Below are 26,874 nucleotides of genomic sequence, written 5' to 3'. Positions count from 1 at the left end.
AGAAGCCGAAAGGGCAGAAGGAATGGAGGCTCCCTGGCCTCATGTCACTGCTGTGAACCAGGACTGAAATGTTGACCCAAGGAAACTGCAAGATTCATGAGCTTAATGAAGAGACAGGACCCTGGGTGGTGGGAGTCGATGGAGGGAGGCAGCCTGAGCGGAGGGGGAAGGGATGGAGGTGCTGAAGTGTTTCATTTCAATATTAAAAGAAACTTTTTATTTGTAAACAAAGCCTAAGAAATAGGAAGAGTGATTATACACACCCCAACCGTGTGCCTGTGACTGTGCACACGTGCATGTGTGTGTGTGGGGGGGGGGGTATGCAGAGAGAGGGACAGAAAAAGAGAGAAGAGAGAGGAAAGGAGGAGAATGAGAAGGATGCAGGGTGGGAAGAGCAGGAAGTAGAGGAAGGGGAGAACAGAAGAGAGAAAAGGAAGGGTTGGGGGTGTGGGAACAGAAGGACAGAGACTCTCTCTCAAATGTAAGCACACCCTACACCTGTGCACAACATCCTTCTGCTTAAACATCTCCAGTAAGAAGTTTCTACCTTACAAAATGATTCATTGCCCTGCTAGAAAGCTTTCATTGTTAGGAAGCTTTTACTCTGTGACGGACACTCTGTGACGGACACTCACGTGCACCCTGTAGACCTCCAGCAGCCTAGAGGGAACAGACAACGGCCCAGCTGCCACTGAAGCCAGCCCTCCCACAGACGGCCCCCACCAGTGACTAAACTCAGCCTGAGTGCTAACACAGGTGCAGAACTGCTCTGATGGCACAAACTTGGGACTCCGAAGGCTTTGAGGACACTTCCATAGACTGCTGGGCAGGCAAGAGGCTTCCACCCAATTCCCCCCTCTCTCCCACATTCAGGGTCAGATTTGCCTCTGGGCCTGAGGCTTTCCCTGCCTTACCCAGGGCCCTCCCAACACTCCCTTAGAGGACTCTGGGATAAGGCTTTTCCTTCATAAAGTCCTTATTTATTTATTTAAGATTTTATTTATTTATTCATGAGAGATAGACAGAGAGAGAGAGAGAGGCAGAGACTCAGGCAGAGGGAGAAGCAGGCTCCCTGAAGATAGCCTGATGTGGAACTGGATCCCAGGACCTTGGGATTATGACCTGAGTCAAAGGCAGACGCTCAACCACTGAGCCACCCCGGCGTCCCAAGTCCTTACTTATTTAATCTCATCTTAATGATGGCTTCTTGGAGGATATGAATTAACTTATACATAAATTGAGCCAAAATATTATGTATATTTTAACTGAAATGAGACAAAATCTCATTTTCAAGTGTTGGTCCCAGTTCTATCTACATGAATCACTGCCTAAGTCTTTTCTCCTGTGGCCCCATTTTTTCTAGTCAGTTATCCATAAAGGTAATAATGAGCTGTCTTCTGTGTATGTCTGTGTATGTGTGTGACTGTGTGTGTGTATGTGTGTGTATAAAGGTGGGGCTGGGGTGAAGGTAATAGTAGAAGAGGAAATTCAATTAACAAAAAAAGAGTGACAAATTAGAAGACATATCACTGATAAAGAAAAGATCAGAGACTGATGATTTCCTGGAAAATATAAATGCTAAAAGTTGGCCTGCTAAATATAAACGCTAAAAGTTGGCCTCAAATTAGAAGACATACCACTGATAAAGAAAAGATCAGAGACTGATGATTTCCTGGAAAATATAAATGCTAAAAGTTGGCCTAGACAGCCTGAATAGACAAAGGAAGCATACAAGAAACTAAAAGGTTAGTCAAGGACCTTCACCAGGCACAGGCAACCTTCAAGGAATAGATCATTCCAACATTGTGTGAATTGTTGCAGAGCATAGTAAGACATGGAAAGAGTCCCAACTCATTCTAATCAGCAAAATAGCATAACGTGGATATTAAAACACAAAAGATAGCATGCACCTACACACACACACACACACACACACACACACAGGAAGCAAAAGAACAGGATCCGTAACAATGACAATGAAAAGGAAGTTCACTGAGTGTTTCCTATGTACCATGGACCTATATACTTCACCCCAATGCTGGGAGGCAAGATCTCTTACTCTTATTCCTGTTTTATGGAGAAGAAACTGAGGCATAGAGAGACTAAGGGGCTTACCCAAAGTCACAAAGATCCTAATTCCAGTATGTAGTGGGACTGGGGTGAATATAGCCATTAAAATCCTCAAAAGAATATTGATGAACTGAATTTATCAATATGTTTTTATATCATGACCACACAAGGCTTATCCCAAGAATACAAGACAACTCCAAAAACACTTAGGAAATTTATTAATGGATATCATTATAGTAAGAGAATAATATATTTTTTTTTTATTCATGATAGTCATAGAGAGAGGAGAGAGAGGCAGAGACACAGGCAGAGGGAAAAGTGGGCTCCATGCCAGGAGCCCGACGTGGGACTCGATCCCGGGACTCCAGGATTGCGCTCTGGGCCAAAGGCAGGCGCCAAACCGCTGACCCACCCAGGGATCCCCGTAAGAGAATAATATAATATGAAAATCATTCTTGAGAGCCAAGAAACCTGTAGTACTGCCACATGTAAAAGTGAGACATAACAACCACTTCCTTTACAGAATGGCCTCTGCTACCTATTTCTCAATATTGTACTTGACATCCTGAGCAATGTAATAAGAGAGAAAGATTTAAGCAATCTGAAATACTGGGATGCCTGGGTGGCTCAGCGGTTGAGCGTCTGCCTTTGGCTCAGGACGTGATCCCGAGTCTGGGGATCGAGTCCTGCATCAGGCTTCCTTGCATGGAGCCTGCTTTTCCCTCTGCCTATGTCTCTGCCTCTCTCTCTCTCTTTCTCTGTGTCTCTCATGAATAAATAAGTAAAATCTTAAAAAAAAAAAAAAGAATAAGAAAGAAATCTGAAATACTGAAAGGTGAGGAAAAAGATCATCATTATTTTGTAGATAACATAATTACTTAATGGACAATTTGAGACTCAGAGAGAGGAAAAGGGAAGATAAATGGATAGATATTAGAATAGAGGAGTTCATACGGGTAGTCAGGTACAAGATCACATAAAACCAGGAGCTTTCCAAAGACTAGATCATATTTAATGCTGAAACCCTGAGGACATTAGACAAGGATGTCCACTCTCACACCTATTACTATTAACTAACATTGTTCTATAGTGACAAATTGATACACTTAGAAATGAGAATGAAACAAAAGGTTTAAAAATTGGGAGAGATGAATAAACATTATTAGCACACACTATGACCTCATGACTGATACCCAAGAGAATTGAGGGAACAACTATTACAAGCAAAAATCAATAAAATAAGGTGCCTTGATACAAAATAACATTCAAGAATCAGTATCTGGATGGGGTAACTGGGTGACAGGCAATGAGAAGGGCAGTTGATGGGATGAGCACTGGGTGTTAATACTATATGTTGGCAAATTGAATTTAAATTTTTAAAATGTGAAAAAAAAGAGTCAATCTTTCCTATATAAAACCAGCTAAAACATGTAAAGAAAGAAAGACTCCACTTAAAATAATACCAGGGCAGCCTGAGTGGCTCAGCAGTTTAGCGCCGCCTTCAGCCCAGGGCGTGATCCTGGAGACCCGGGATCGAGTCCCACGTCAGGCTCTCTGCATGGAGCTTCTCCCTCTGCCTGTGTCTCTGCCTCTCTGTCTCTCTCTCTGTGTGTCTCTCATGAATGAATAAATAAAATCTTAAAAAAAAAGTATAAAAATAAAATAAAATAATACCCAAAAAAAACATACTTTTGAGAAAAATTTTTAAAATAAACTTAACAATAAATGCACAAGAGCTATTATCTCTGATGAGAAACATCAAAGATTAAAATACACGAAGCAAGACATACTCTGCTCTTAAATAGATGTAGTATTAGCAATATTAATAAAATTAATAAAGGATACAAAAAAAATTTTTTTAAGATTTTATTTATTTATTTGACAGAAAGAGAGAGAAGAGAGAACATGCAGAGAGAGCAGAGAGGGAGAGGGAAAAGCAGGCTCCCTGACCAGGGAGCCCAATGCAGGGCTCGATCTCAGGACTCTGGGATCATAAACTGAGCCCAAGGCCAACGCTTAACCAGCTGAACCACCCAGGCACCGAAGGATACAAAATTGATAAAAGATAATTTATAAAACTAATAAAATATCAACTCTATACCAAAGTTATCCATAAAATTTAATGTAGTCACTTCCTTCTTCCCCGCTTCCAAATTAGGATTTCTTGAGAACCCAGAAGCTGATTCTAAACTTTATAATGAAAATGAAAAGAAAAAAAAGGGGAAAAACAACCAGGAAGATACTTTAAAAGGTGAGTAATGAGATGGAACGGTACTTTCAGATATGAAAACATTATATGGAGATAAATGAATAAATAGGTACGGTACGTGGCCGCTTCTGAAGCATAAATGGTTAGGTCAGTGGAACAGATAAAAGAGCTAAAAACAGTCCCAAGAAACATAGATATTTAATATGTGATAAAAGCTGGATTTTATTTTTTTTTTTAATTTTTTTATTTATTTATGATAGTCACAGAGAGAGAGAGAGAGAGGCAGAGACACAGGCAGAGGGAGAAGCAGGCTCCATGCACCGGGAGCCCGACGTGGGATTCGATCCCGGGTCTCCAGGATCGCGCCCTGGGCCAAAGGCAGGCGCCAAACCGCTGTGCCACCCAGGGATCCCAAAAGCTGGATTTTAAATAAGAAAGGGAAGTTTGTGTTATTCGATAAGTGGTACTGACACAATAGGGTGGCCATCTAGAAAAGCAATCAAGTAAAAAAATTCTACTTCACTTCTTCATCAAGTAAATTCCAGATGGATCAAAGCTTTCAATGGAAATGTGAAATCCTAAATCAGAGAATGGCAGAATAAAGTTTGGAAGAAACTAGTGTTGGAGGAGGGGTTGTTTGGAACTTTAGAACAGAGAAAGCCTTCCTAAGCAAGGCATAAAACCTAGAAGCCATTTAAGAAAACATGGAGCTTCTGGGCAGCTCAGTCAGTTAAGTGTCTGCCTTCGGCTCAGGTCATGATCCTGGAGTCCCAGGATGGAGTCCGCATTGGGCTCCCTGGCCAGCAGAGTCAGCTTCTCCTTCTGCCCTTCACCCCGCTCATGATCTCTCTCTTGCTCTCTTGCTCTCTCTCTCTAATAAATAAATAAAATCTTAAAAAAAAAAAAAGGAAAACAGACGAATTAAGCTAACAAAAAATTAAAAATCTTTGCAAAGCCAAAAACATAACACAGTCAAAAGACACATGACAAACTTGTAGACAACAGGCTAATCTCTGAGTACATACAAAGCTCTTAAAATTTATCAGGAAAAAAAAAAATCATCAGGAAAAAGCCAAGAGCACCATGTGATCCATTAATCTCACTTCTGTGTATATTATTGAAAAGAATTGATATTAGGATCTTAAAGAGATCTCTTCATTTCACTGTTCATCACATTACTATTCACAGTAGGCAAAATATGCAAATAACCTAGTATCCATTAACAAAGGAATGAATAAAGAAAAATGTGGTGTATACATACAAGGGAATATTATTTCACCTTAAAAAAAAAAAAGAAATCCTGCCATTTTCAACAACATAATTAAACTTGGAGGGCATTACACTAGGTGAAATAAGCCACATACAAAAAGACAGAGGATCCCTGGGTGGCTCAGCGGTTTAGCACCTGCCTTTGGCCCAGGGCGCCATCCTGGAGTCCCTGGACGGAGTCCTGTGTCGGCTCCCGGCATGGAGCCTGCTTCTCCCTCTGCCTATATCTCTGCCTCTCTCTCTCTCTATGTCTATCATGAATAAATAAATAAAATCTTAAAAAAAAAAAAAGACAAATACTCAATGACTTCACTTATATGAGGTGTCTAAAGTAGCCAAGCTCACAGAAAAAGAGAATACAATATTGGCGCTGGTAGCTGGGGAAGGAAAGGGAGAGTTGTTATACAACTGGTTTATCATTTCAATCATACTAGATTAATAAATTCTATACAACATAGTCCCTGTAGTTAACAATGTGGTATTATGCACTTCAAAATTTCTTAAGAAGGTAAATCTGATGTTGTGTTCTTAACATACACACACACACACACGAACAGAAAAACCTCTGGGAGGTGTTGTATAGGTAGGTCTATTATCTTGATTATGGTGATCGTACCACAGGTGTTTGCATATGTCCACACTCACTGATGTGTACATTAAGGTATGTACAAATGTCACATTAAATACATGTAATTCTTTGTATATCAATTACACCTAACCAAAGCTGTTTTTAAAAAAGACCAACAACAAAATAGAATAGGCAAAGAGCATCAACAATTCACCGAAGAGAAAAAAAACAAACGGCTTTTAAATACATGAGGTGTGCCTGGTGGCTCATTTGGTTAAAGCATTTGACTTGGGCTCAGGTCACGATCAGGGTCAGGGGATCAAGCCCTACACCGGTGAACCTGCTCAGTGGAGACTCTACTTCTCCCTCTCCCTCCGCCCCTCCCCTCACTCATGCTCTTTCTCTCTCTCTCTTTCTAATAAATAAAATCTTAAAAATGAATAAATATAATTAAGGAAATGTAAAGTAAGAGAATAGATACATGTTAGGAAAAATTTTGAAGACTGGTAAGATCCACTGCTTGAGGGTAGGCAGAAATGGATATATTCAAACATTATTGATTAGAATATAAATTAAAGTAGCATTTTTGGGGGACAATCTGTCTTTCAATATGCATAGCCTTTGCCTCATTTCTATGAATTCATCCTTTAGCCACACACATATTCATACTGTAGAATACTGTGTAGCCATTAAAAAAAAGTGTTTTCTATATTGACATGAAACAATCAAAAATCATGTAACAACATGTATAAAATCGTTTATGTAGAAAAAATGAAAATTAAAAAAAATCTCAAATACATACACATTAATTTGTGATATAATACCTAGAAACATATGTAGAATGCTATTCAACAAACTCAAAATTCTGTTGAAAATGGTAGGAGCAAAAGAATTACAGAAGGGGTACTTTTTTTTTTCTCCTTAAATATATAGTCAATGATAGCAAACACACAGGTAATGATCTGTAGCCTCTAAAATATTTTTAAAAAATCATAAAGTCATGGACAAATACTTCTAGGGTCAAACTGGCAAAAAGAGAAAAACATGCAATATGACCAATTACTTAAAGATTGCCCTTCCCTGGCATAGTGCTTTATAGTTTTTATGAGGGAAGGCCATTATTTCTACCTTGCAAATGGCAGACTTCCTAATCAAACAACTCTTAAATTTACAGCTTCAGGAAAATCGGAAATAACAGGAGAAAGGGTAATACAGATCACAGGAAATCCTAATCAAAAAATATATTTAGAATAATGAGTTCCACCTTCGACTGGAATTAAATATTTTTTCCTCCTTAATCAGGAGCCAAACTAATTTAGCTGAATTTTCCTTTTCATGCCCTCTGTTAGGTCTCTAGGAAGAAAAAAGTTGTATATCCAAAAGGTTAACCATTAGAGGAAGATTGAAGAAAAGAGCCTCCATAATTAACAAACCAGATACGGGTTCCTGATTAATGCAGTCGGCCACCAACATTCTAAAATAAATTTCTAATTGTCCTAGATGTTTTAATGTTGTATATGTTTAGAAAAGTACCAAATCTGGGACACCTGGGTGGCTTAGTGGTTGAGCATCTGCCTTTGGCTCAGGGTGTGATCCTCGGGTCCTAGGATCCAGTCCCATATCGGGCTCCCCGCAGGGAGCCTGCTTCTCCCTCTGCCTGTGTCTCTGCCTCTCAGTGTCTCTCATGAATAAATAAATAAAATCTCTAAACGAGAAAAGTACCAAATCACTTCCATAAATTTCCAGTTTCCATAGATGCTATCTTTAACGCTTCAAGCAACATGTATATGACAAAGAACACAAACTTGTTCTAACCCCATTGCTCTAGAAGAGTTTTTTAACATAAAGTTTAATTACAGAGCCCTAGAGATTTATCTTTGAAAAGTGATTCCATTCTAAATAGCCCTACTATTTAGATAAACAAGCAGAGTGTTTTTTTTTCTTTTTAAATATTTTATTTATTTATTCATGAAAGACAGAGAGAGAGGCAGAGACACAGGCAGAGGGAGAAGCAGCCTCCATGCAGGGAGCCCCATGTGGGACTCGATCACGGGACTCCAGGATCATGACCTGAGCCAAAGGAAGGCACTCAACCGCCGAGCCACCCAGGCGTCCCTAAGTGTTTCTTAAACCACTAATAATAGACCCCCTTAAAAATGCAAAAGGATGAAAGCCTGACCAAGTCAGAAATGAAATAAAGTGACAGATCTTTTCAAAGCAAAATAAAGCAGAAAATTAGAAGACTTGCACTATTTTGTCTTATTCTGGACCTTCCTGCCTCCAATTTTCCCACAACTAATTGCCTCCAAAATGGAAGGTAAGTGTACATTTTTTTCTAAATTACTTTTTTCTAATTATATTGTTTAAGGTTCTCAGACCTTACACTAGTGGTCTGTTTCATCTTTTGGGGTCTCAGCACCTGGCATGGTGCCCAGCTCTGTGCCTGACCAACAAGCACTCGATAAATCACAAGGTGGAATAGATGTGTGTGGTGACCACTTATTTGTTGTTGTTTGAATATAGTCATCCTCTATTCAGTCATCATCAGTCAGCTTGGAGATATAGGCTCCTTGTCCCTGGGTGCAGTTCCCCGAACTTGTGAACTGTGGTTAGGAAGATTGAGTGCAGACTTGGGTCATTGCTTTCATTTGCAAAGAATGGGTGCTGTGCATTAGGGACAGTTCTCAGACCCAGTGACTGGGAGAAGAGACCATCCCTGAATGTTCTGCTAACAGAGTCTCTTTACTGACGCTAAACTGTCTACAGAATCCCAACAAGAGCTTTTAAGATATCAAAATATTTTACACCTTAAAAACAAAACATGGGATGCCTGGGTGGCTCAGTGGTTGAGTGTCTGCCTTCAGCTCAGGGTGTGATCCTGGAGTCCTGGGATCGGGTCCCACATCGGGCTCCCTGCATGGAGCCTGCTTGTCCCTCTGCCTGTGTCTCTGCCGATTTCTCTGTGTCTTTCGTGAATAAATAAAAATCTTAAAAAATAATAATAATAAAGCTCTCCTGAGATAGAAAACACGATTTTAGTAAATGGAAAGAAATACAGTCCCAAATAACTTACCATTTTTACCCTACCAAACTGGCAAAGACTAAAAAGAGGATAATATGCATTGTTGGGAAGGAACGAGAAATCTTTCTCTCTCAGATATACTGTCGGTGGGAGTGTTAATGAGGAGAAAATATCTGGATGGCAATTTGGAAATATGAACCAAATGCCTTTAAGAAGAGCATGCAAATGATCAAGGATTTCTATTCACTGGAATGTTTTTCAAGGACTAACTTAGTTTTCATAACTAAGAAGTATGTGAAAACTTAGCTCAAAGGATAATCATGGAAATATTCACTTTAATAGTAAAAAACTGAGAAAAAAAATCTAGATGTATGACAATAGGGAACTGGTTAATTTGGACATTTCCATTCCATGTAGAACTATGGGGCTATTAAAAATGCTTATCATCATTGGAAGTTACCCATGATCAATATTCATGTAAAAGATGTTATTAAACAGTATGTAATTTACTATATCATCTTTGCACACATTTGTATGTATGTATATAGACAACACAGTAAAAATATAGACGTCAAAGTGTTAGTAGTGTTCAGATATCTGTGTGGTAGTTTTGAAAATGATTGCATATTCTAATGTTTTTACAAGTAAGTATGAATTAATTTACCTTATCAAGGATCTTTTTTCCCCAAGTGCCTTAAAACTGAGGCTAAAATAAAGGGAAAAAAATGTAATGAGTTAAGCCCCTAAAGGTTGATCTCAGACTGCACATCATGAAAGCCATGAAAGTACTCACACATACACACAAGAGCTATATGATTTGACATCAGAAAGCATAAAGCTCTGAACATTTTTTAGTATATGTGCTGCCGAAGCGAGCACTGTGAACATTTTTTAAATCATGAAATTAAATGACAAGAAGTTGGGGAAACAATAGCCAGAATTTTGACAAAAGGGTTAATAATTACAGGTGTGTAAAGAGTTCTCACAAATCAATAATAAAAATATCAGCATCACAGGGTTTGTTTGTTTGTTTTAATGAGTGGAAAATAAGAAAAGGGCACTGCTAACCCATATGGTGCATTTGTACAGATGGTGGAAGGTACCCTTTTCCCTGGGCAGGGGCCAGAGTGAAGCATAGCTGGATCTCAGCCCCAAGGTCCCCGCATCCAGGACCATAACAACACAACCATATGTAGTAGCTACGGTGAGCCAGATCTTCAATAAAAAGAAGTATAAATGACCAATAAACATCTGAGAAAATGTTTAACTTCATTAATTATGAAACTGAAAATTACAACAAAAATACACTTTTATTTTGCCTTTTAAATGGACAAAAAAATTGTAGTTCTCATTTACTGATGACACGATGTGCAAGACACTAACACTGCTGGGAGAAAAATTTTTATAATCTTTCTAGAAGTCATTTTCAAATTATGAATCAAGAACCTAAAAATATTTATGTCTTTTCAATACTTCCAGAAACCTATTCTAATGTAATAACCAAAGATACAAAGATTTGTGTATAAGCATGATTTATAATAATGAAAAAGCAAAACAATCTAAATAAAAATAGAAGATGGTTGATTTCATCTTTAAGCATTATGTGGAAGAATATTTAAAAGACTAGTAAAATGCTAATAATGTAACATTAAATGAAAACCCAGAGTGGCAGGAGTGATATAAAAAAAGGGGGGGGGGGGGGTTGTCATAACTTGTATGCTCTTTTATAACCATATTCACATGCAGGCACTTATTAAAAACTGTAAGGAAATACATAGTATTAGGATCCTGGAATTATGAGTGATTTTTTTCTTCTATATACCTTTCTCTAATTTCCAGTTTTCCTCAGGACTCTATATTATGTTCATAATCAGAAAAAAGTCTCCCCAAGAAATGGTGCTTTAAAAAAACACACATGCAAATCCCAAAGTGCCTCATAAAATAATTACAATGAAAGTCCACCTGGGAGATGGGCTTGGAAGCAGTTTAGTGGGTCATTCAGAAACAGTGATTTATAAAATAGTCCATCATATGTCCAGTACAGTAAGAATCTCGGAATCATAACATTTTCAATTTCCTCCATATTCCAGGAATATGTGATACAACAACAAACAACAACAACAAAATCTGGTTTGTCCTGAAAGCTCTGAATAGAATGTGCAATTTTATTCACCTGGCCAAGCATGGGTATGCTGCAGTAGAAAAACTTGCGACTTGTAATTAAATGTATCCCAGGTATCTACCACACACCTATTTCATTGTTTAGGAAGGATCAGGAAGACAAAAAAAAGCATATGGGCCCTTCAAATGAGAGGAAAGAGAAAAACCATCGCTTACCCCAGTTTATTTCAATTTTAGGACACTAGAAGCAGTCAAATGAATTGTGTCCCAAACATGTGTGGGCAAATTCAAAAAACAAAATTGAGATTTTGTGTGGTTGAATAGAATACAAACCATACCTTCTGGGTTGTTGATTAAAATTGAAAATAAATACAGGATTTTAAAAAAAGTCCTTCATTCATCTCTCCCACAAGTCCTGTAAGAATACGTGCTTATATTTAGACTTTAAACATTCAAAGAAAATACTGATTTTTGAAAATGTAAGACAGAGTATAAGAGGTCTCATGAATTTCGGCACAAAAAGAAGGAGCGTGTTGGGGAGGGGAAACCAGGCAGGCCTAGGAGAGAAAGAGGTAATTGCAAATTTCACTTTTGAATCCACAACCAAAAGGCATACCCACCATATGAGTTTCTGCTTCACAAACTCTTGTGTTGTTCCCACATCCAAACGTTGTTTTGGTTTGCTCCTGTTCGCAAAGTTCAATTTCCATTTTTTTTAAGCTTCTCCCCCCACCCCTCGTTTTTTTGTTTGTTTGTTTTGTTTTTTTTTGTTTTGTTTTGTTTTTTTGTTTTTCCTTCCTGACATAACTTCAGTGATTCCGTAAGGCTATTTTCTCTCTCAAGTTCCCATCATGTACTTTTTGTTCTCCTGCTGTGGATGCTCCTTGGATATGTTGATAAGCAAATAATTTCACATTTTCTACAAAGGCTCCATGAAAGAACCTGCAGGAAATCCAGTGATGCAATCTCATACAGCTTAACTAACAGACTCCAGCGTGCATCTGGCATGATCTATGTACCAGCTTGTAGAAGCAGGTAGATGAGTCACACGCTCGGGCCCTCCAGGGAAAATGCAAGTCTACGTTATGGAAAAAAATAAACTGTGGTTAAAAAAAAAAAAAATGGAAACTCAAACTTGCCTACAACTGCTTTTTAGTCTTAAAGGAAGCCGTATTCTGGGCTCTCCCGGTTACTCCTAAAGATTAAATACAACTGGATTCACCACCCAGAGCCTCTCCCAAGAACACCAGGGTGGAGTCTTAGTGAAGGCTGCCTCCCCTACAGAGAATTTTCTTTAAGGGAAGCTACGCAGGCACAGCCTACATACTCTGTCCTTCTTAGTCATTCCTCTGCTTCAAATTATACGAAGGTTGGAAACTCCTACACCCATTTGTGCTATTCTGAAAAACAGTTGGAATCTGATCATTGGGCAAATCCAAAAATACAGTGTTGTTGAGACATAACGTCAACAAATCTACAGGTGAGTGAGGCACAGTGCAGAAGACACATGTGGTGCACCAGCAGTGAAGTGCAAGGTGGCGTGCCTCTTCTGTGGGGGAGCCAATACATTCTACCTTGAACCAGTAAGCAGGCACATTTTTCCATTTTATTTAGAGAACATATGTGTTACTTAAAAAAAAAAAATCCCTGGCAGAATGACTGTTTTAAAGTATAACCTTTAAATATTTCTCTTTTATTACAAAAGCAGTACAAGCTCAACATGGAGAGGCACAAATCAGAGACAGAAGTACCTATGATTTCTCTATATAGAAAGCAAATCACTGTTGATCTATTGTGGGATTATTATTATTATTATTATTATTATTATTATTATTATTTAGGTTTTATTTTCTATGCTATAAACATTCCAGTAAAATACGTCATGAATATTTTCTCCTGCCATTAAATATTTTTCCATAATATGATTTATAAAGCTTCCAGAGTATCCCGTCTCACTGAGCACAGCTTACTAAACCAATCCTTGGTAGCTGGGCACATAAGGGTTTTTTGGATGTTTCACTTTCAAAAATAATGCTACAATTAATATCCTCATTTATTTCCGTAAGACAGATGGCTATAACTAGAATTCAGGTGTGTTGTCAACAAGTAGTACCATTTCAGCCGGTTTTGCCAAAGTACCTTCCAGAAAGTTTGTATTCATTTATAATCCCCCTAGAAATGGATATTCCCCAAACCTAGCTTTTTATAGCTTTTGTGAATTATCTACTCATGTTCTTTGACCATATTTCTACTGAGGCATCTGTCCTTTATTAAAATGCTTTCGAAAATATGTAAGATATACATATTTTTTAAAGTAGACACCAAGATTTCAAAGCAGCTAAAAAATCATGGTCTGCAGAGGAAGTATAAATGTACCTCAAGGGTCATGTAACCTATAAAAAGTCCTCCAACACGTAAACCTTCCAAGGGCTATCTATTATCTATCTATCATTATCTATTTCGTCCTGGTATCAGTACTGACTTCAGAGAAAACTGACTTCGGAGAATCCTATATATATACATAACTCAGTAACAGAAGGAGATTTTATTCCAGACCTAAGTGAATGGTCATTAAGTGCCTGATGTGAAATAATATATTATCTTATAATTGAAGCGAACCACAGATACTCTTTTCATCCATGTATTATTTAATACCTTCTCTAAACACTAAACTATTGGCTTCATAATACTGTCTGGAAATGGGTGTCCCTGAATTATGTTTTATTAAGAGGAAACAGAGTATGGAAGAGGAGGAGAGAGGGAGAAGAAAAAAAGAAGAAAGAAGGAGGGGAGGAAGAGCAAGAGGGAGGGGGAGAAGTTATCCCATTTAAGTATCTCAGCTTTCTAAATTTTACTCAGTGTTCCATCCATTCTGATATTGCCTCACTCTTGCTCCACAAACCTGCCCCGAGTAACCCACTTCCTAGGCTCTCCCTGGAAAGAGTTCTCAGAGTACCTGCCAGCTCTTTTTATCTAATTTTCTTATATCCTTTATGTATCAGCCCACAGTGAAGCTGTGCAGGTGTCCTCTAGGTAAACCACTGATTTTATTCCTAGTTGCCCTTCTGAATTCCATGAGCCCTCTGAATTCCTCCCACCTGCCAAAAGTCTGTTTCTCTGTCATCTTTTATTAAAAGATTCACCTTTTATTTTGGTAACAGGATGAGGGTGGCATGAGAGTGGAAGCAGGTCCCACTGTGCCCAGTACTTTCTGATCTTGCTAAGATCCATCACTGCTTCTGAGCCACCACCAAGTCTAGACCCCTCTGGAGGGAGAAAATGAGACGCACAAAATGTTGCAGCAGGTGATTTTATCCTCAGAGATCATTTATTTCAACTTTGTTTTACAGATGAAAAAAATGAAAAAAGGGATCCCTGGGTGGCGCAGCGGTTTGGCGCCTGCCTTTGGCCCAGGGCGCGATCCTGGAGACCTGGGATCGAATCCCACATCGGGCTCCCGGTGCATGGAGCCTGCTTCTCCCTCTGCCTGTGTCTCTGCCTCTCTCTCTCTCTCTCTCTCTCTCTGTGACTATCATAAATAAATAAAAATTTTAAAAAAAAGAAAAAAATGAAAAAAGAATTCTCTGATCTTATGTTAATTATCTTCCTGGCAATTCAGGAAGGAGCAAAAACTACCTTTGTTCCTTGCTTCTTTGAGAAGTTAGATCCAAGAAGTACAGAAAGCAGTTATTTTATGGGGCTCAATGAACTGAGAACCAAAAACAATGATTTGGGGTGAGTGTGGGAAGGAAAGTCCATTCCAACTCACACTAATACTATCAGAATCTTAAACAGGTGTTTCATATATTCATGGTTCTATTTTAAGAAGTAAATAGGCAATGCCTCTCCCCGTCCCCAGTCTCCCTTCCCCTCTCCCCCAAAAAAAGACAGCGTATTTTTCTCAAATTAGTTAAAAAGTCAGATTTTCAACCTATACTTACAACCTCAACATGCAACACAGAAGAAAAAAAATGCCTGGCACTTTTCTCCTTAAACAAAACTTTTAGCTCCAAATCCTATACTTGGTTACTCACATGCCCTGTGTGATCTCTATGGCTCATTCTAGCTCCAGGATTCTAGGCTTCAAGTTTTTGTGTTTTTTTTTTTAAGATTTTTATTTATTTATTCATTCATGAGAGACACGGGGAGGAGAGAGAGAGAGAGAGAGAGAGAGAGAGAGGCAGAGACACAGGCAGAGGGAGAAGCAGGCTCCATGCAGGGAGCCTGACGTGGGACTCAATCCCAGGTCTCCAGGATCAGGCCCTGGGCCGAAGGCAGTGCTAAACCGCTGAGCCACCCAGGCTGCCCTAGGCTTCAAGTTAAAGTCAGTATCAATTCCCCAGAAGGGGAAACCACATGCCATCCCATACTAGACTTCAGCCTGGCTGGGACCCTCCTACTGAGAAAAACGCTGGCAACTCAATAGTGGCTAAAGCACGGTTTCTTCCTCCTCTTTCTTTTCCTCTCTTTTCTCCATTCTTTACTTCAACGCCTTTTCTGCAACTCCAATCTAAATTCAGAGACCTTAAAAAACAAGACTACGGCCCTGGGGGTGAGCCATATACTTGTACATCCAGCATTCAGATGAAAGGCCCGTGCCAAAGTAAAGAGAAGCAGCAAGCAAATCTTGCTTTCTTTTTCTGCTCTGGAGGGTGTCTGCATTCACACTTGTAAAGGAAGCATTTCCTTGGGAGAGAATGTGAAGTCAGATCACTTTAAAAGTGCTTCCCACAAAGTTCACTGCCATGTTCATTACAAAGTAAAATTAGGCTCTTCATCCGCTGCAGGCAGCAACTGCTTCCCACTGAATGCCCATTCAAATGCATGAACAATCTCCATAACCCAACTTATTGTTGAAATGTACATTGAAATCCCCTAAAATGGATCAGCTTTTCTAGGATTCTCCAAAGAACTCTAAAAAGGTGTACTTGTGTGGCATATAGCAATTCAAAATGTTCTGTTTTTAGAAATAATGTTTTTTTAATCCTGGTAGTCCCCAAAACACAAGTTAAACACTTTTAAATCCTCTTCCCACTAAAAATGAGTGGGGGTGGGGGTTGCGAGGTAGCTCCTCAAAGAGATACTTTCTTGTTTTTATCCAATTTAATCCATTATAGTCCAGTCCTTTTTACCATTTACCATTAAAAGCCTTAGAATAAAAAATAATTTCCTAGTAATAAATGAATGGATGGATGGATGGATGGATGGATGGATGGATGGATGGATTTGAACTGAACTGGGACTTCTCTAAAGGATGGAAATATACAGGGCAGGTGGAGAGTAAAGTGAATCTGAACTTTTGGGGCCTTCCCAAGACCTGTGAAGCTGTCTGCGGGACTCCCAGGTACATGTTGTTGTTACTAAGCAACCACTAGTCCTCCTGGGCCAAAGCAAAAATTCCTATTCAACCTGTTGCTGCTCGCTAAGGAATTTTTCCTGGACAAGTCTGCCAACCAATCACTACTCGATTTCAGCTTCGACTTTGTTATAATTGAGCATGAATCCCTGAATACCTCTCTCTTTTTTTTTTAACAAATTAATTTTTATTGGTGTTCAATTTACCAACATACAGAGTAACACCCAGTGCTCATCCCGTCAAGTGTCCCCCTCAGTGCCCGTCACCCATTCACCCCCACCCCCCGCCCTCCTCCCCCTCCACCACCCCTAGTTCGTTTCCCAGAGTTAGGAGTCTTTATGTTCTGTCTCCCTTTCTGATATTTCCCACACATTTCTTCTCCCTTCCCTTATATTCCCTTTCACTATTATTCATATTCCCCAAATGAATGAGAACATACACTGAATACCTCTCGAAAAGGAAGAGAAGGTCCACACCCTGATAGGAGGCCAGGCATCATAAGTGAAGACTCTAAGTAACTTAGGATAAGGCTTTAGTTATGCTAAAAATAACTCAGAAGGAAACGTTTTCCAAGGTTAAACTCCATTGACTTCAATTAAATAAGGCAACATCATTTCGGCCATCTTAACTTCTGGCTCAGGTAGCAAGGATGGGGTGCTGATGCTCAATGTAAATTCTAAGAGAATGCAGCAAAGTTCGCTGACTAAAATGACACCTAAAATCACATTCATCTCGATGCAAAAAACCTGTGCATGTGTCAATTTCCACCAAGTAATATGAGAGGAAAAAACATCAAGAAAGTAGTATCAAGAGACAAACCAAGGAAGAAAGGAAGGAAGGGAAGGAGGGCCAGGGTGGGGGGAGTGGGAGAGGTGGGAATGTTTGGCTCAGACTAGGGAGAAAGAGGGAAAATATTCTTTATCTCAATTGTTCATTTTTTAGCCAGAAATGTATGCCTAGTCATGTCAAAGTCACCAAGAGAAACGGAAGCATTTGCATGAATTACCTAAGCCTTTTTAAAAAGTAGATTTAAAAACCTAACATCAAAATAATAATCTTGTTTAAATTATCTATAGATTTCAAACAAATACTTCTTGGGTTATTGGATATTGTTGTTTAAATGTGCCTATGTATGTTCGACTTACCTGACCACTTGTTTAAATTCTCCTTTTGACTTTGCAGAGTCTAACAGAAATTGCTAGATATAGCTCCTCATCAACAGATCCGGCACTTACTCTTAATCCTCCTTAAATCAGATGGCACTGGGCCCATTTGGGTGGCCTGATCCTGGCATTCAGTTTAAAACAGAACCTAATTACAGGACAACAGGTCTAGTACCATCTTATCAGGCTAATACTTAAAGCTACCATTAGCCCTAGAAATGAAACTGCAGCCATCATCCCATTAAATCATTTCACCAGGGACCAACATCTGACTGGAACTTGTTATCTTTGACTTTGTACTACAAAATAGATTCCAAATTCAATGAAATGACTGTCCCTAAAAAAAATGAACAACAGTTTTAGGTTCCAATGTAACACAGCAGAAGGTCAAGGTTGACCTAATTCTAACCTAGCACCCTAATGAGTGGGCTCCAGCCTAAAATCTGAGCTTGACCTTAGCTACAGGCTTGGCAGAAGCCCACATGGGTGACATCACTCCAAATCAGGTCTTTAGCAGCTCTGGAAATATATGACCTGTCAAAAGGACCCCATTCTTCCAGAAGGGGTAGTTCAGCAAAACAATGAAAGCAAACAAAATTGACAAGAGGCCAAAGAATTCTAAAGCCAAGTTAAAATTGTATCAGAAGCTGCTTAAACAGGATAGCACAAAGAATGTAAAATAAAGCCCCCAGGTTTCATTTCCCTGTCGCACTGGATAAACACTGGAGAAGTCAGCATATATGTTTCATATATGTATTCAGTTTATAAACTGAATTTATTATGTAAAGTAACATTGAGCACTCAAAGCATGATCTCACTAATAAACCCTATCATAAAAATGTATATAAAATGTTCCTGGGATAATTTTTTAATTCAGATGCCCTAGTCCCTCTGATTTCACAGCTCTGAGGTAGGACCCAAGAATCTGTAGTTTTACCAAATGCCTCAAGTGGTATTTTTGTAATCAGAGGAGTTTGGGAAGCAATGATTTAAGGGGCTTCTTGGAGATTTCTATTATTAAGCACATTACACGTAACCACAGTAGTGTATTTATTAGGCACATACGTAATTCAACCCTTTTTAAGTCAATTAAAATTTTTATCTTGTTGTCTAGGATTTTCTTATTTTTCAGGTAGGTTACCTTTCCCTGTGTATTACACTTCACTTCATTGAAGATATACCAAGCTAACCAAGCACACTGTAGTGTCTCCCTTCCAAACACAGTGGATAAGTTCCTGTTTTCTGGAGGATATAAGTTTGTAGAAACTGAATGAGGGCAAGAGGAAGACAGGAAAGGCAAGCTTTATTTTGCAGGTGGCTAATGTCAAAGGAGCTGAAGAGTGGTAGGTTTCACTAAGGGTGACAGAGCAAACACCATTTGTACTTGGTCTCTCTTCTTCACTTCTAATTCCCAGGAGTCTTCTAGGATGTGTGTACTTATTCATCTCTAAGTTAAGGAGTATGCAGAATTTAATCCATTATAGGGAAAAGAACACTAGACCTTAACCATTAAACTGGTGATACTTGGGGAAAGAGATAAGGCTGATGCTATTAGCTTATTATGTACTTACCTCTCCACTGCCAGGATCATTTATTAGTACGATTTTGTCTGTTCTTGCATGTACAAATATCTGGACTATTAAGGAGAGAATAGTTTTGTTAGTTTACATAATTACCTCCCTGAATGACAGGCTCCTTTCTGAATATGCCAAGTATTCTTCTACCTCAGGGTCTTTGCACTTGCTCTTCCATCTGCCTGTATTCTTGTCCCAGGTATCTTCAGTGCCTGATCTCTCACTTCCTTCTGGTCTCTGCTCAAAGGTCATCTCATCACAGAGGCCATCCCTGACCATCTTATATAAAATATTTCCCATTATTCTTAATCTTTTTTGCCTACTTTGCTTTCCTTCATACCAAGTATTACCTCTCATTTGTTATATATTCCTTCTTGATTGATCTACTGTCTGTTTTTCCCCCTACTAGAATGTAAACAGCATGAAGGCAAGAACTCTGTTCTATTCACTTAGTGAATTTCAATGCCACCATCAATGCCTGGTATATAGTGGCACTCAAGATATATTTGTTAAATAAATGAATAGATATTTTTAATGGTTTGAGGAGGATATTGTCTTATTACTTCTTAATACTTGTGATCTTAAAATATACAAGCATGCATCTATAAAACTAAAGAGTAGAAAGTTTAATTAAAATGTTTCATCCTGTTACTTGAAAGTTCCTACTGTATGAGATAGCTATAACTTTGAGCATTTTCTGTTTCCTTTCTAGAAAAACGGCCAGACTCCTTAAACACATAGAATGACTAAAAGAAATTGTCCTAGGCAAAAGCAGGGTGAGTAAGGAGAAGAAAGATTGAGATATCATGACCTGATAAATACATTATCGTACTTACATTGTGACTTTTAGGCACTTGCCAGGTATTGGCTGAATTAAAATTATGTCTATGCACAGCTCGCTTTCCTTGAGAGTGTGAACCCCTTGAGGGCTGGTTCATCTCATACATTTTTTTACCCTCCCATAATGCCTATGTGAATGTGTTGCAAATAGTTTGTAACCAGAAAACATCTGTGTAGTGAAAAATACCTGTGGGTATCAAATAAAATTATATCAATATATGTAATATTATATTCTCCCTGAATATATTTTATATATTTTGACAATAAAAATAAAGTTTCTAAATCTATCACTGCCTTACTAAAATACACAAGCTTGTTGACAAAGACCATAATAAATCTTATAGAATTTAAGGAGGAACAGAAAATCTTCAAATATGTACAAAGACAAGCTGTCCTAAAAATAGTGATAGCATCAACATTACAGAACATAAAAAGCAGAACATCACAATCTGAAAAGTCCACAATCATAAAGAAGATGATGCTACTTCAGTCGGGACTTGCGACCTGGAATGATCTTCTATGCTATCCAAAAGATTACCTACACTTTGATGGGTTTATGCAAAAATATCCCATGCGTATTCTTTCAGGTTACTTCTAGAAAGCAGACAGGCCTTCTGGGTGGATTTACCTTGAAACGGATAAAGCTCAAGCTTTGGGACTCTTTGCTTGCTCTGGCAGGAAGGAAGCCAGAATAGGTTTCTCTCTTCAGCTCTTTTTTTTTTTAGAGCCCACATTCCCACCCCACCTAACACACAGTTGCATAAGCTTCAGGCCGGTGAAACCCAGACCCACTCCTCCGGTCCTCCACATTAAGAAAACAATGCTAGAATTCCTAAAAACCCAAGTTATCATTTATTAATTTTAAGCGTTTCTCAACAGTCCAGGCAGAGAGAGAGAGGCAAGTGGGGTCCAACAGTCCTTTGCGGGTATTGTTCTTAATGGCATTACTTTTACCGGGATACAAAATTAAGTCTTGGAAGGTATGACTAGATAAAAGCTACTTTTATTACATATAAGTATATGTAATCCCAAATAGTCATTACCAATAAAAATCAAGTAATGCATCATGGTGAAACCAGATTGCTAAAGCAGAACTTATTTTCAACACTAAACAGTCTGTTGGTGCTAGGAGTAACAGCAGGTTAAAATAAAAATCGGTCCGCTTTCATTCCGAATTCAAGGGAGTCACGTTGCATTACAAAACTAAGCAGGGCAACCAAATGCTAATCGTGGGGTTTAATTAAAGAACTGCAACAAGGCGTATCTGATATGCACTAGGTCTGCAACCATTTTCGACACGAAGATCAAAACAATCCAAAAATTCCTGCTGTCATCTCCGGGTTTTGGCTACCGAAATTTTCAAGCTCGGGTCATGATTTCCCAAAGGCTCCAGAGAGCATGTGAGCGGGGGTAGCGTAGGTCCGCACAATCACACGCGGACCTCCCTAGCGCTGCCCCCGCGCCGGCCCTCTCGCAGAGTCACGCCGGTCGTGGAGCAAGCAGCTCTGGGTCGATGGGCAGAACCGTACTATTATCTGGTAGTGGTTCTGGGGGCTGTCGTTGTCGCTGCTGTGCAAGGGTGACAGCCCGGGTCGTGAGGCGCTTCTCCTCTACGGGCGGCGTTCCTCGGAAGACGGCCCACCCCCAGCCCCGGGCAGGTCCCTAAGGCATTCCCGCGGCGCGCTCGCGGCCCGTCAATCTGGGACCGGTCCCGGGCCAGTTCGGGGGGGCCCCGCGGCCAGGTGGCGCCCGGCCCCGGCCCCGGGCCCGGCCCCGGCCCCGGCGAGGGCGCCTCGGGAAGGTCTCCTTGGGGAGGCCCAAACACCAGGGCGGCGTCGCCGCGGGAAGCAGAAAGGCGGCCGCACGCCCTTCCCCGGGGACTCGGCCAGGTCCCAGCCCGGAACGCGCCCGAGCGGGGGAAGGGAGTGCCGCCGCCTAGTCCCGAGGAGGCCGCGGGACCCACCTCCGGCTCCCTCCCGCCCCCGCCCTCGGCCCCACCTCCCCCGGCTAGCACAAAGCCGTCCCGAGGCGGGGGCGGGGGCGGGGGCGGGGGCCGGGCCCGCGCGAGGCCGCCGAGACGCGACCCGACGGCGGCCCGGCGACCCCGAGGCTCGGGCCGCGCAGGCCGCCGATCCCCGGGCCCGCCCGGAGGTCCCGTCCCGTCCCGGACGGAAAGGACGCGCTTGCCCGCGCCGCCCTCGGGGCGCCCGGGGCCCGGAGAAGGCCCGGCGCGACCCACGCCGCCTCGCTGGCCACGCCCGGGGTGGCGGCCGGGCCGGGGAGCGCCGCGCAGGCCGGGCCGCGGAGGGCCGCCGGCTCGCTCGCTCGCGGGGCGGTGCGCGCGCCGCCCGACGGGGTGAGCCGGGCGGCTGCAGGGGCCCTCTGGCGCCTCCACGGAGGTGCCAACCGAGGCCCCAAATCAATTCCCCTCACTTCCTGGGGCCCCGCGCTCGCGCACCTGCGGGAGGCGACACGCGGGGCGGGGCGGGGCGGGCGGCGGGGGTGGGGGCGGGGTGCGACCCCGGGACCCCGGGACCCCGGGACCGCGGCACAGGGGCGCACGGGCGGGCGCGCACACGCACCCGCGGCCGGGTCGGGAACATGGCCGTTTCTGCCCCAGTATAAAGGCTCTTTGTTGCGCTCACACAAAAGCGGCCGGGACCCGCTCCGCTCGCAGGCCCTTCGCACAAATCGAGGGAACTCGGCTGAATTTCCAAATGGCCTTAGAAGCCTGAAGCGGTGGGAGCAACTCAGGGGGCAGGAGGGAGGCCTCCCGCCTCGTCCGCCCAGACCTCGGTCAGCAGGCAAGTGCTCGCCCCGGGAGGCGGGAGCGGAGATCCCCCGCAAGGGAGGAAGAAAAAGAGGAAAAGCTACTGTGGCTATCAAGGCCCAAAGGGGGGTATTAAACATTCGCATTCTTGTAGGGTTTCTCCACTTAACCAAGGTAGAAACATAATCTGGAAAAGTCTGGATACAACAAAAAGAAAAAGAAAAAAGAAAGAAAAAAAATACCAACAATAGCAACTTAAAAAAAAAAAAAAAGCACACACCAAAAACAAAAACATAACAAACCAGTTGCCATCAGCCCAAAGTGGTAGCAGCAGCAGCCGGCGCGTGTGATCCACTTACTTGTCCGACTCTTGTGACATGTTTGATCCAATGAACTCGCTCCCCTTTTCCTGGAGCCTCAGCCTCTGGTGAAACTGGACTTTCAAGTCTGTGCAGGTGAAGGTGTGTGAGAGCGCCCGAGATGGCAGAACAAGAGCTACAGGTAATTCTGCTTTTCCGTCCCCCCTCACCACTCTCGCTCGCTCGCCCGCTCGCGCCCTCACCTAGCCGGAAAGGTGGGATAAGGGGGGGCCCTCACATGGGGCCCGAGCTCGGAGGCGGCCGGGCGGCGCGGAGTCCTCCTGGATCGTGGCAATGGGCGGCCACAGAGCAGAAAGTGGCGGACTTGGGCGGCCACAGGTAACTTTCTCGCAAGGAGCTGAATTCTTTCACTAAAGGATACGAGCCCGAGGGACGAGCTGCGCGGTGATTGGCTGCGAGGCTCCCTCAGGTGAGCTGCCATTGGCAGGGGCGCGCTCAGGTAAGGCCCTTCTCCAAGTGCAGGTAACTCACTCCGTAGTTTACCTGCGTGGAGCGGCGGCCCGCCTGCAGCTCTGCGGCAGCCCGTGGGAGCTGAGGGTCGCTGCTCTGAGCAGACCTACGCCACGCTTCCTTCTTCGCGGAGGCCGGCCGGGGAGGGGGGGGTGGGGGGGGCGGGAGGAAAAAAGCAACACTTGCAGCCACTAGGGATTGTGGGTCAAACGGAAGGCCTAAGGAGAGCTGAACTCAGGTACCCCGAGCCGGCCGGAGTCAAACGCGCAGCCTGACCGCAAGGCTTTGCATACCCACTTTTTGACGTTGTCAGAAGTTTACCTTGTGCTCCGAAGGGTAAAAACACAAAGATTGCCCAGTCTGTTGTGTAATTGCATTTTTAACATTCTTATCCAGAACAAACACTTTTCGTGTCCCGATGTGTAAAAGATACCAGGTAGATTACAGATTTTCACATCGATGAGCATCCTTTCATGGGCTAGGCCGATGAAGAGTGGGGTGGTTTTGATGGGGTGAGAAGATTTGGGGTGAATAGACGCTAAGATGGCCCAGGCCTGTGTCTTCTATCTCAACTCTAGCCGGGGATTCCAGAGCTGCAAACAACCACCGAATCCCTTCTATAAACCTGTTGTCATTTGACGTTTCCAGGCAGGCATCAACATTTACATTGTAATTCAATAGAAGCAGCGACTACAAAGGTGCTTTATCCTTCCAGCTTAATATGGTTGCTATGGAAACAATTCAGGATGAAACTGACTTTTTTGCGGTTCTGTTTCTCCTGGTTGGGAACAACGCAGATTACCAAAGGTTTAATTTATAACCACTTGTTCCTAAAGAACATTGGTGAAAGTTCTGACAGGAATGTAGTCCATACCTATGAATCGTTGAACTAAGGAAAGCATGGAGAGTATATCATATTTTATTTCAAGTTAATACTACATTGCCAGAAATGATACCCAACTTCTATTTTAATCTTTATGGACCAGATATTTCCTGAAAATTATGCCCTGAGACAGGTTGTTTGATTGTTTGTTCCATGTTTCATGCTCAGCAAATCAATTAAAACTTTTATTCTCACACAGTATAAGCACACACACTTTTTAAATATAACGTATTTAAATACAATACCCACCGTTTCTCTACCTTCTTAATCTCCTTTCTAAAAGCATCCACATTCCACTTTTAGCCATGTCTTCTGTCATTGACCTCTTTATTTTTTTTTCTTTCTTTCTTTCTTTCTTTCTTTCTTTCTTTCTTTCTTTCTCTCTCTTTCTTTTCTTTTCTTTTCTTTTTTGGATAAAGATTTTAAGTAATGTCTACACCCAAGGTGGAGCTTGAACTCATAACCCCAACATCAAGAATTGCATGCTCTTAGGACTGAGCCAGCCAAGGTGCCCCGACCTCCCCATTTCTAAACAATTTATACTTTTTTTTATGCCACTGAGAGGGATTTATTCTCCCATGAAATTAAACTATAGCACTCTGAACTGTCTATTTAGAGCTGCAATTCCATCCAAGATTTATGTTAAGATTTTTCTCTTCACTCAAAAACAAGACTCCAAGAAAAAAAAATCGTTCAGGAAAAAGAAATTGAAAGCCCTCCAAAATAATTAATTTTGTTTACATCTGGAAATAAAGGCAGATGTTACCACTTTACACTGACAGGTGCCACACCATGGGCTCATCCACACAGGCTCCTCCTTATAAAACTTGTACTGCTCTTAAAGTGATTTGACACCCAGAGCTCTCCCTTGAAGTCACAGATAGGTGCTCAGGACTTCCTCTGCAGAAGAGGCTCAAAGGCTTTATAATTTATACTGATATCTTTTGATTTATCAATTTAGATGTTGTGCTTTGACCACCTGTCGCCCTTCGAAAAGGATTTAGATCTTTCAAACTTCATACAGTTTCCCCTTCCACCATTCTACCAGCATAGATAGCTCTTTCACCATTTAGCGGTAGTAACTGGTGACTGCAAATACCAGTGACAACAGAGCCAACTAGTGTACTGTGGTTGTTTTCTTTCTTACAAAACCTTTCATCTGTTTACTTAGTAATGCACCAATCTTTATATTTTTCCTGCAACGTATCTATCAAATGACTATTACGTTTATTTTCCAAAAGATCAAATAATCCCATTTCCCCCCACCGAAAACATCCCTCCAGAAGTTCACTGTCCTCCTATTCCAAAGGAGATGAATTTGTCTCAGGACTCAGTTGTCATCTTGAGACATTCTCTCATCTCCAGAGCAAGAACTCCATTTCTTTGTCCTGTGCCTTCTTTCTTGGTTTACCGCTTCATTTTTTCATGGCACATGTTCTGGTAACAACCCAAGAAAGGGTACAGAAGGCAAAACTTCAAATGGCTTTATTCAGTCCTTACTTTTGAAAGAAAGTTTGACCAAGTATAGGATTCTAAGTTGAAATTTTTCATTCAGAAATTGATAAAAATTGCTCTTTCTCCTCTAATATCCGGTGTTTCTATTGAGCATTCCAGTGAAACCCTGATTTCCATTTCTTTGTGACCTGGAATTTTTCTTTCTAGAAATGTGAAGAATAGTCTGTTAATTTCTAATATTCTGAAATGTCATAATTATGCTCCTTAGTTCTCTAGTATTCTAAAATTTCGCTGTGTTGAAGGCTTCTATCAAATGTCTGCAAACCTTTGACTCTCCGATTCATACTTAAGAATTAAGTCCTAAAACCCACCAGAAATTTTACGTATAAGGGTGGGCAGGAGTGGGCTTGCTGTTCAGAGATCAGATGGAGTTTCTTCTTTCCATAGATTCTTCTTTTATTTTGAGCTCTTCAGATTCTCAGGAGAAATATCTACAATCTTTTACCTGAAGGGACTTTCAGCTGGCTGCCGATATTCTGGAAGCAGTTCAGGGGAAGGGGTCCAGGTAAGTCATTGCTTACTATGCAATTTTTCCTGTTCTTTTCTTTCCTGTAGGTGCCTTGCTCCTGCCTGGTGTACAAGTCTCTCTGCTGTTTCTCTGGCTGGAGGTAATCATCTGGCTGCAAGAAATGGGACAGGAGACCTGAAGATCTAATAACTCCAAAAGCCCACATTCACTCAAGC

General features: G+C 41.4%; 1 protein-coding gene and 1 long non-coding RNA gene across 7 annotated transcripts in view; both read right to left on the bottom strand.

Moving 5' to 3' along the window:
* The window catches only part of GRHL2 (grainyhead like transcription factor 2), a 159,972-nt gene extending 136,309 nt beyond the window's left edge, over positions 1-23,663 (bottom strand). The window contains exon 1 of one of the 4 annotated variants that reach the window (XM_055303344.1): positions 23,322-23,663. In XM_055303344.1, the coding sequence (XP_055159319.1) occupies positions 23,322-23,341 (20 nt within the window). In that variant the 5' untranslated portion in view covers positions 23,342-23,663. Of the gene's footprint in view, positions 1-11,879; positions 11,927-23,264 lie in introns of those variants that run through there. The other 3 variants (XM_055303345.1, XM_055303346.1, XM_055303348.1) reach the window with 3 other exon arrangements.
* Positions 23,664-23,979: 316 nt separating this feature from the next.
* The window catches only part of LOC129495673 (uncharacterized), a 35,805-nt gene continuing 32,910 nt past the window's right edge, over positions 23,980-26,874 (bottom strand). For all 3 annotated transcript variants that reach the window (XR_008661590.1, XR_008661591.1, XR_008661592.1), the window contains one exon: positions 23,980-26,810. This is a non-coding gene — a long non-coding RNA (uncharacterized LOC129495673). The remainder of the gene's footprint in view (positions 26,811-26,874) is intronic.

This window comes from Nyctereutes procyonoides, unplaced genomic scaffold (assembly GCF_905146905.1).
Source record: "Nyctereutes procyonoides isolate TBG_1078 unplaced genomic scaffold, NYPRO_anot_genome, whole genome shotgun sequence".
NCBI lineage: Eukaryota > Metazoa > Chordata > Mammalia > Carnivora > Canidae > Nyctereutes > Nyctereutes procyonoides.
This window is presented reverse-complemented; position numbering and strand designations above follow the sequence as displayed.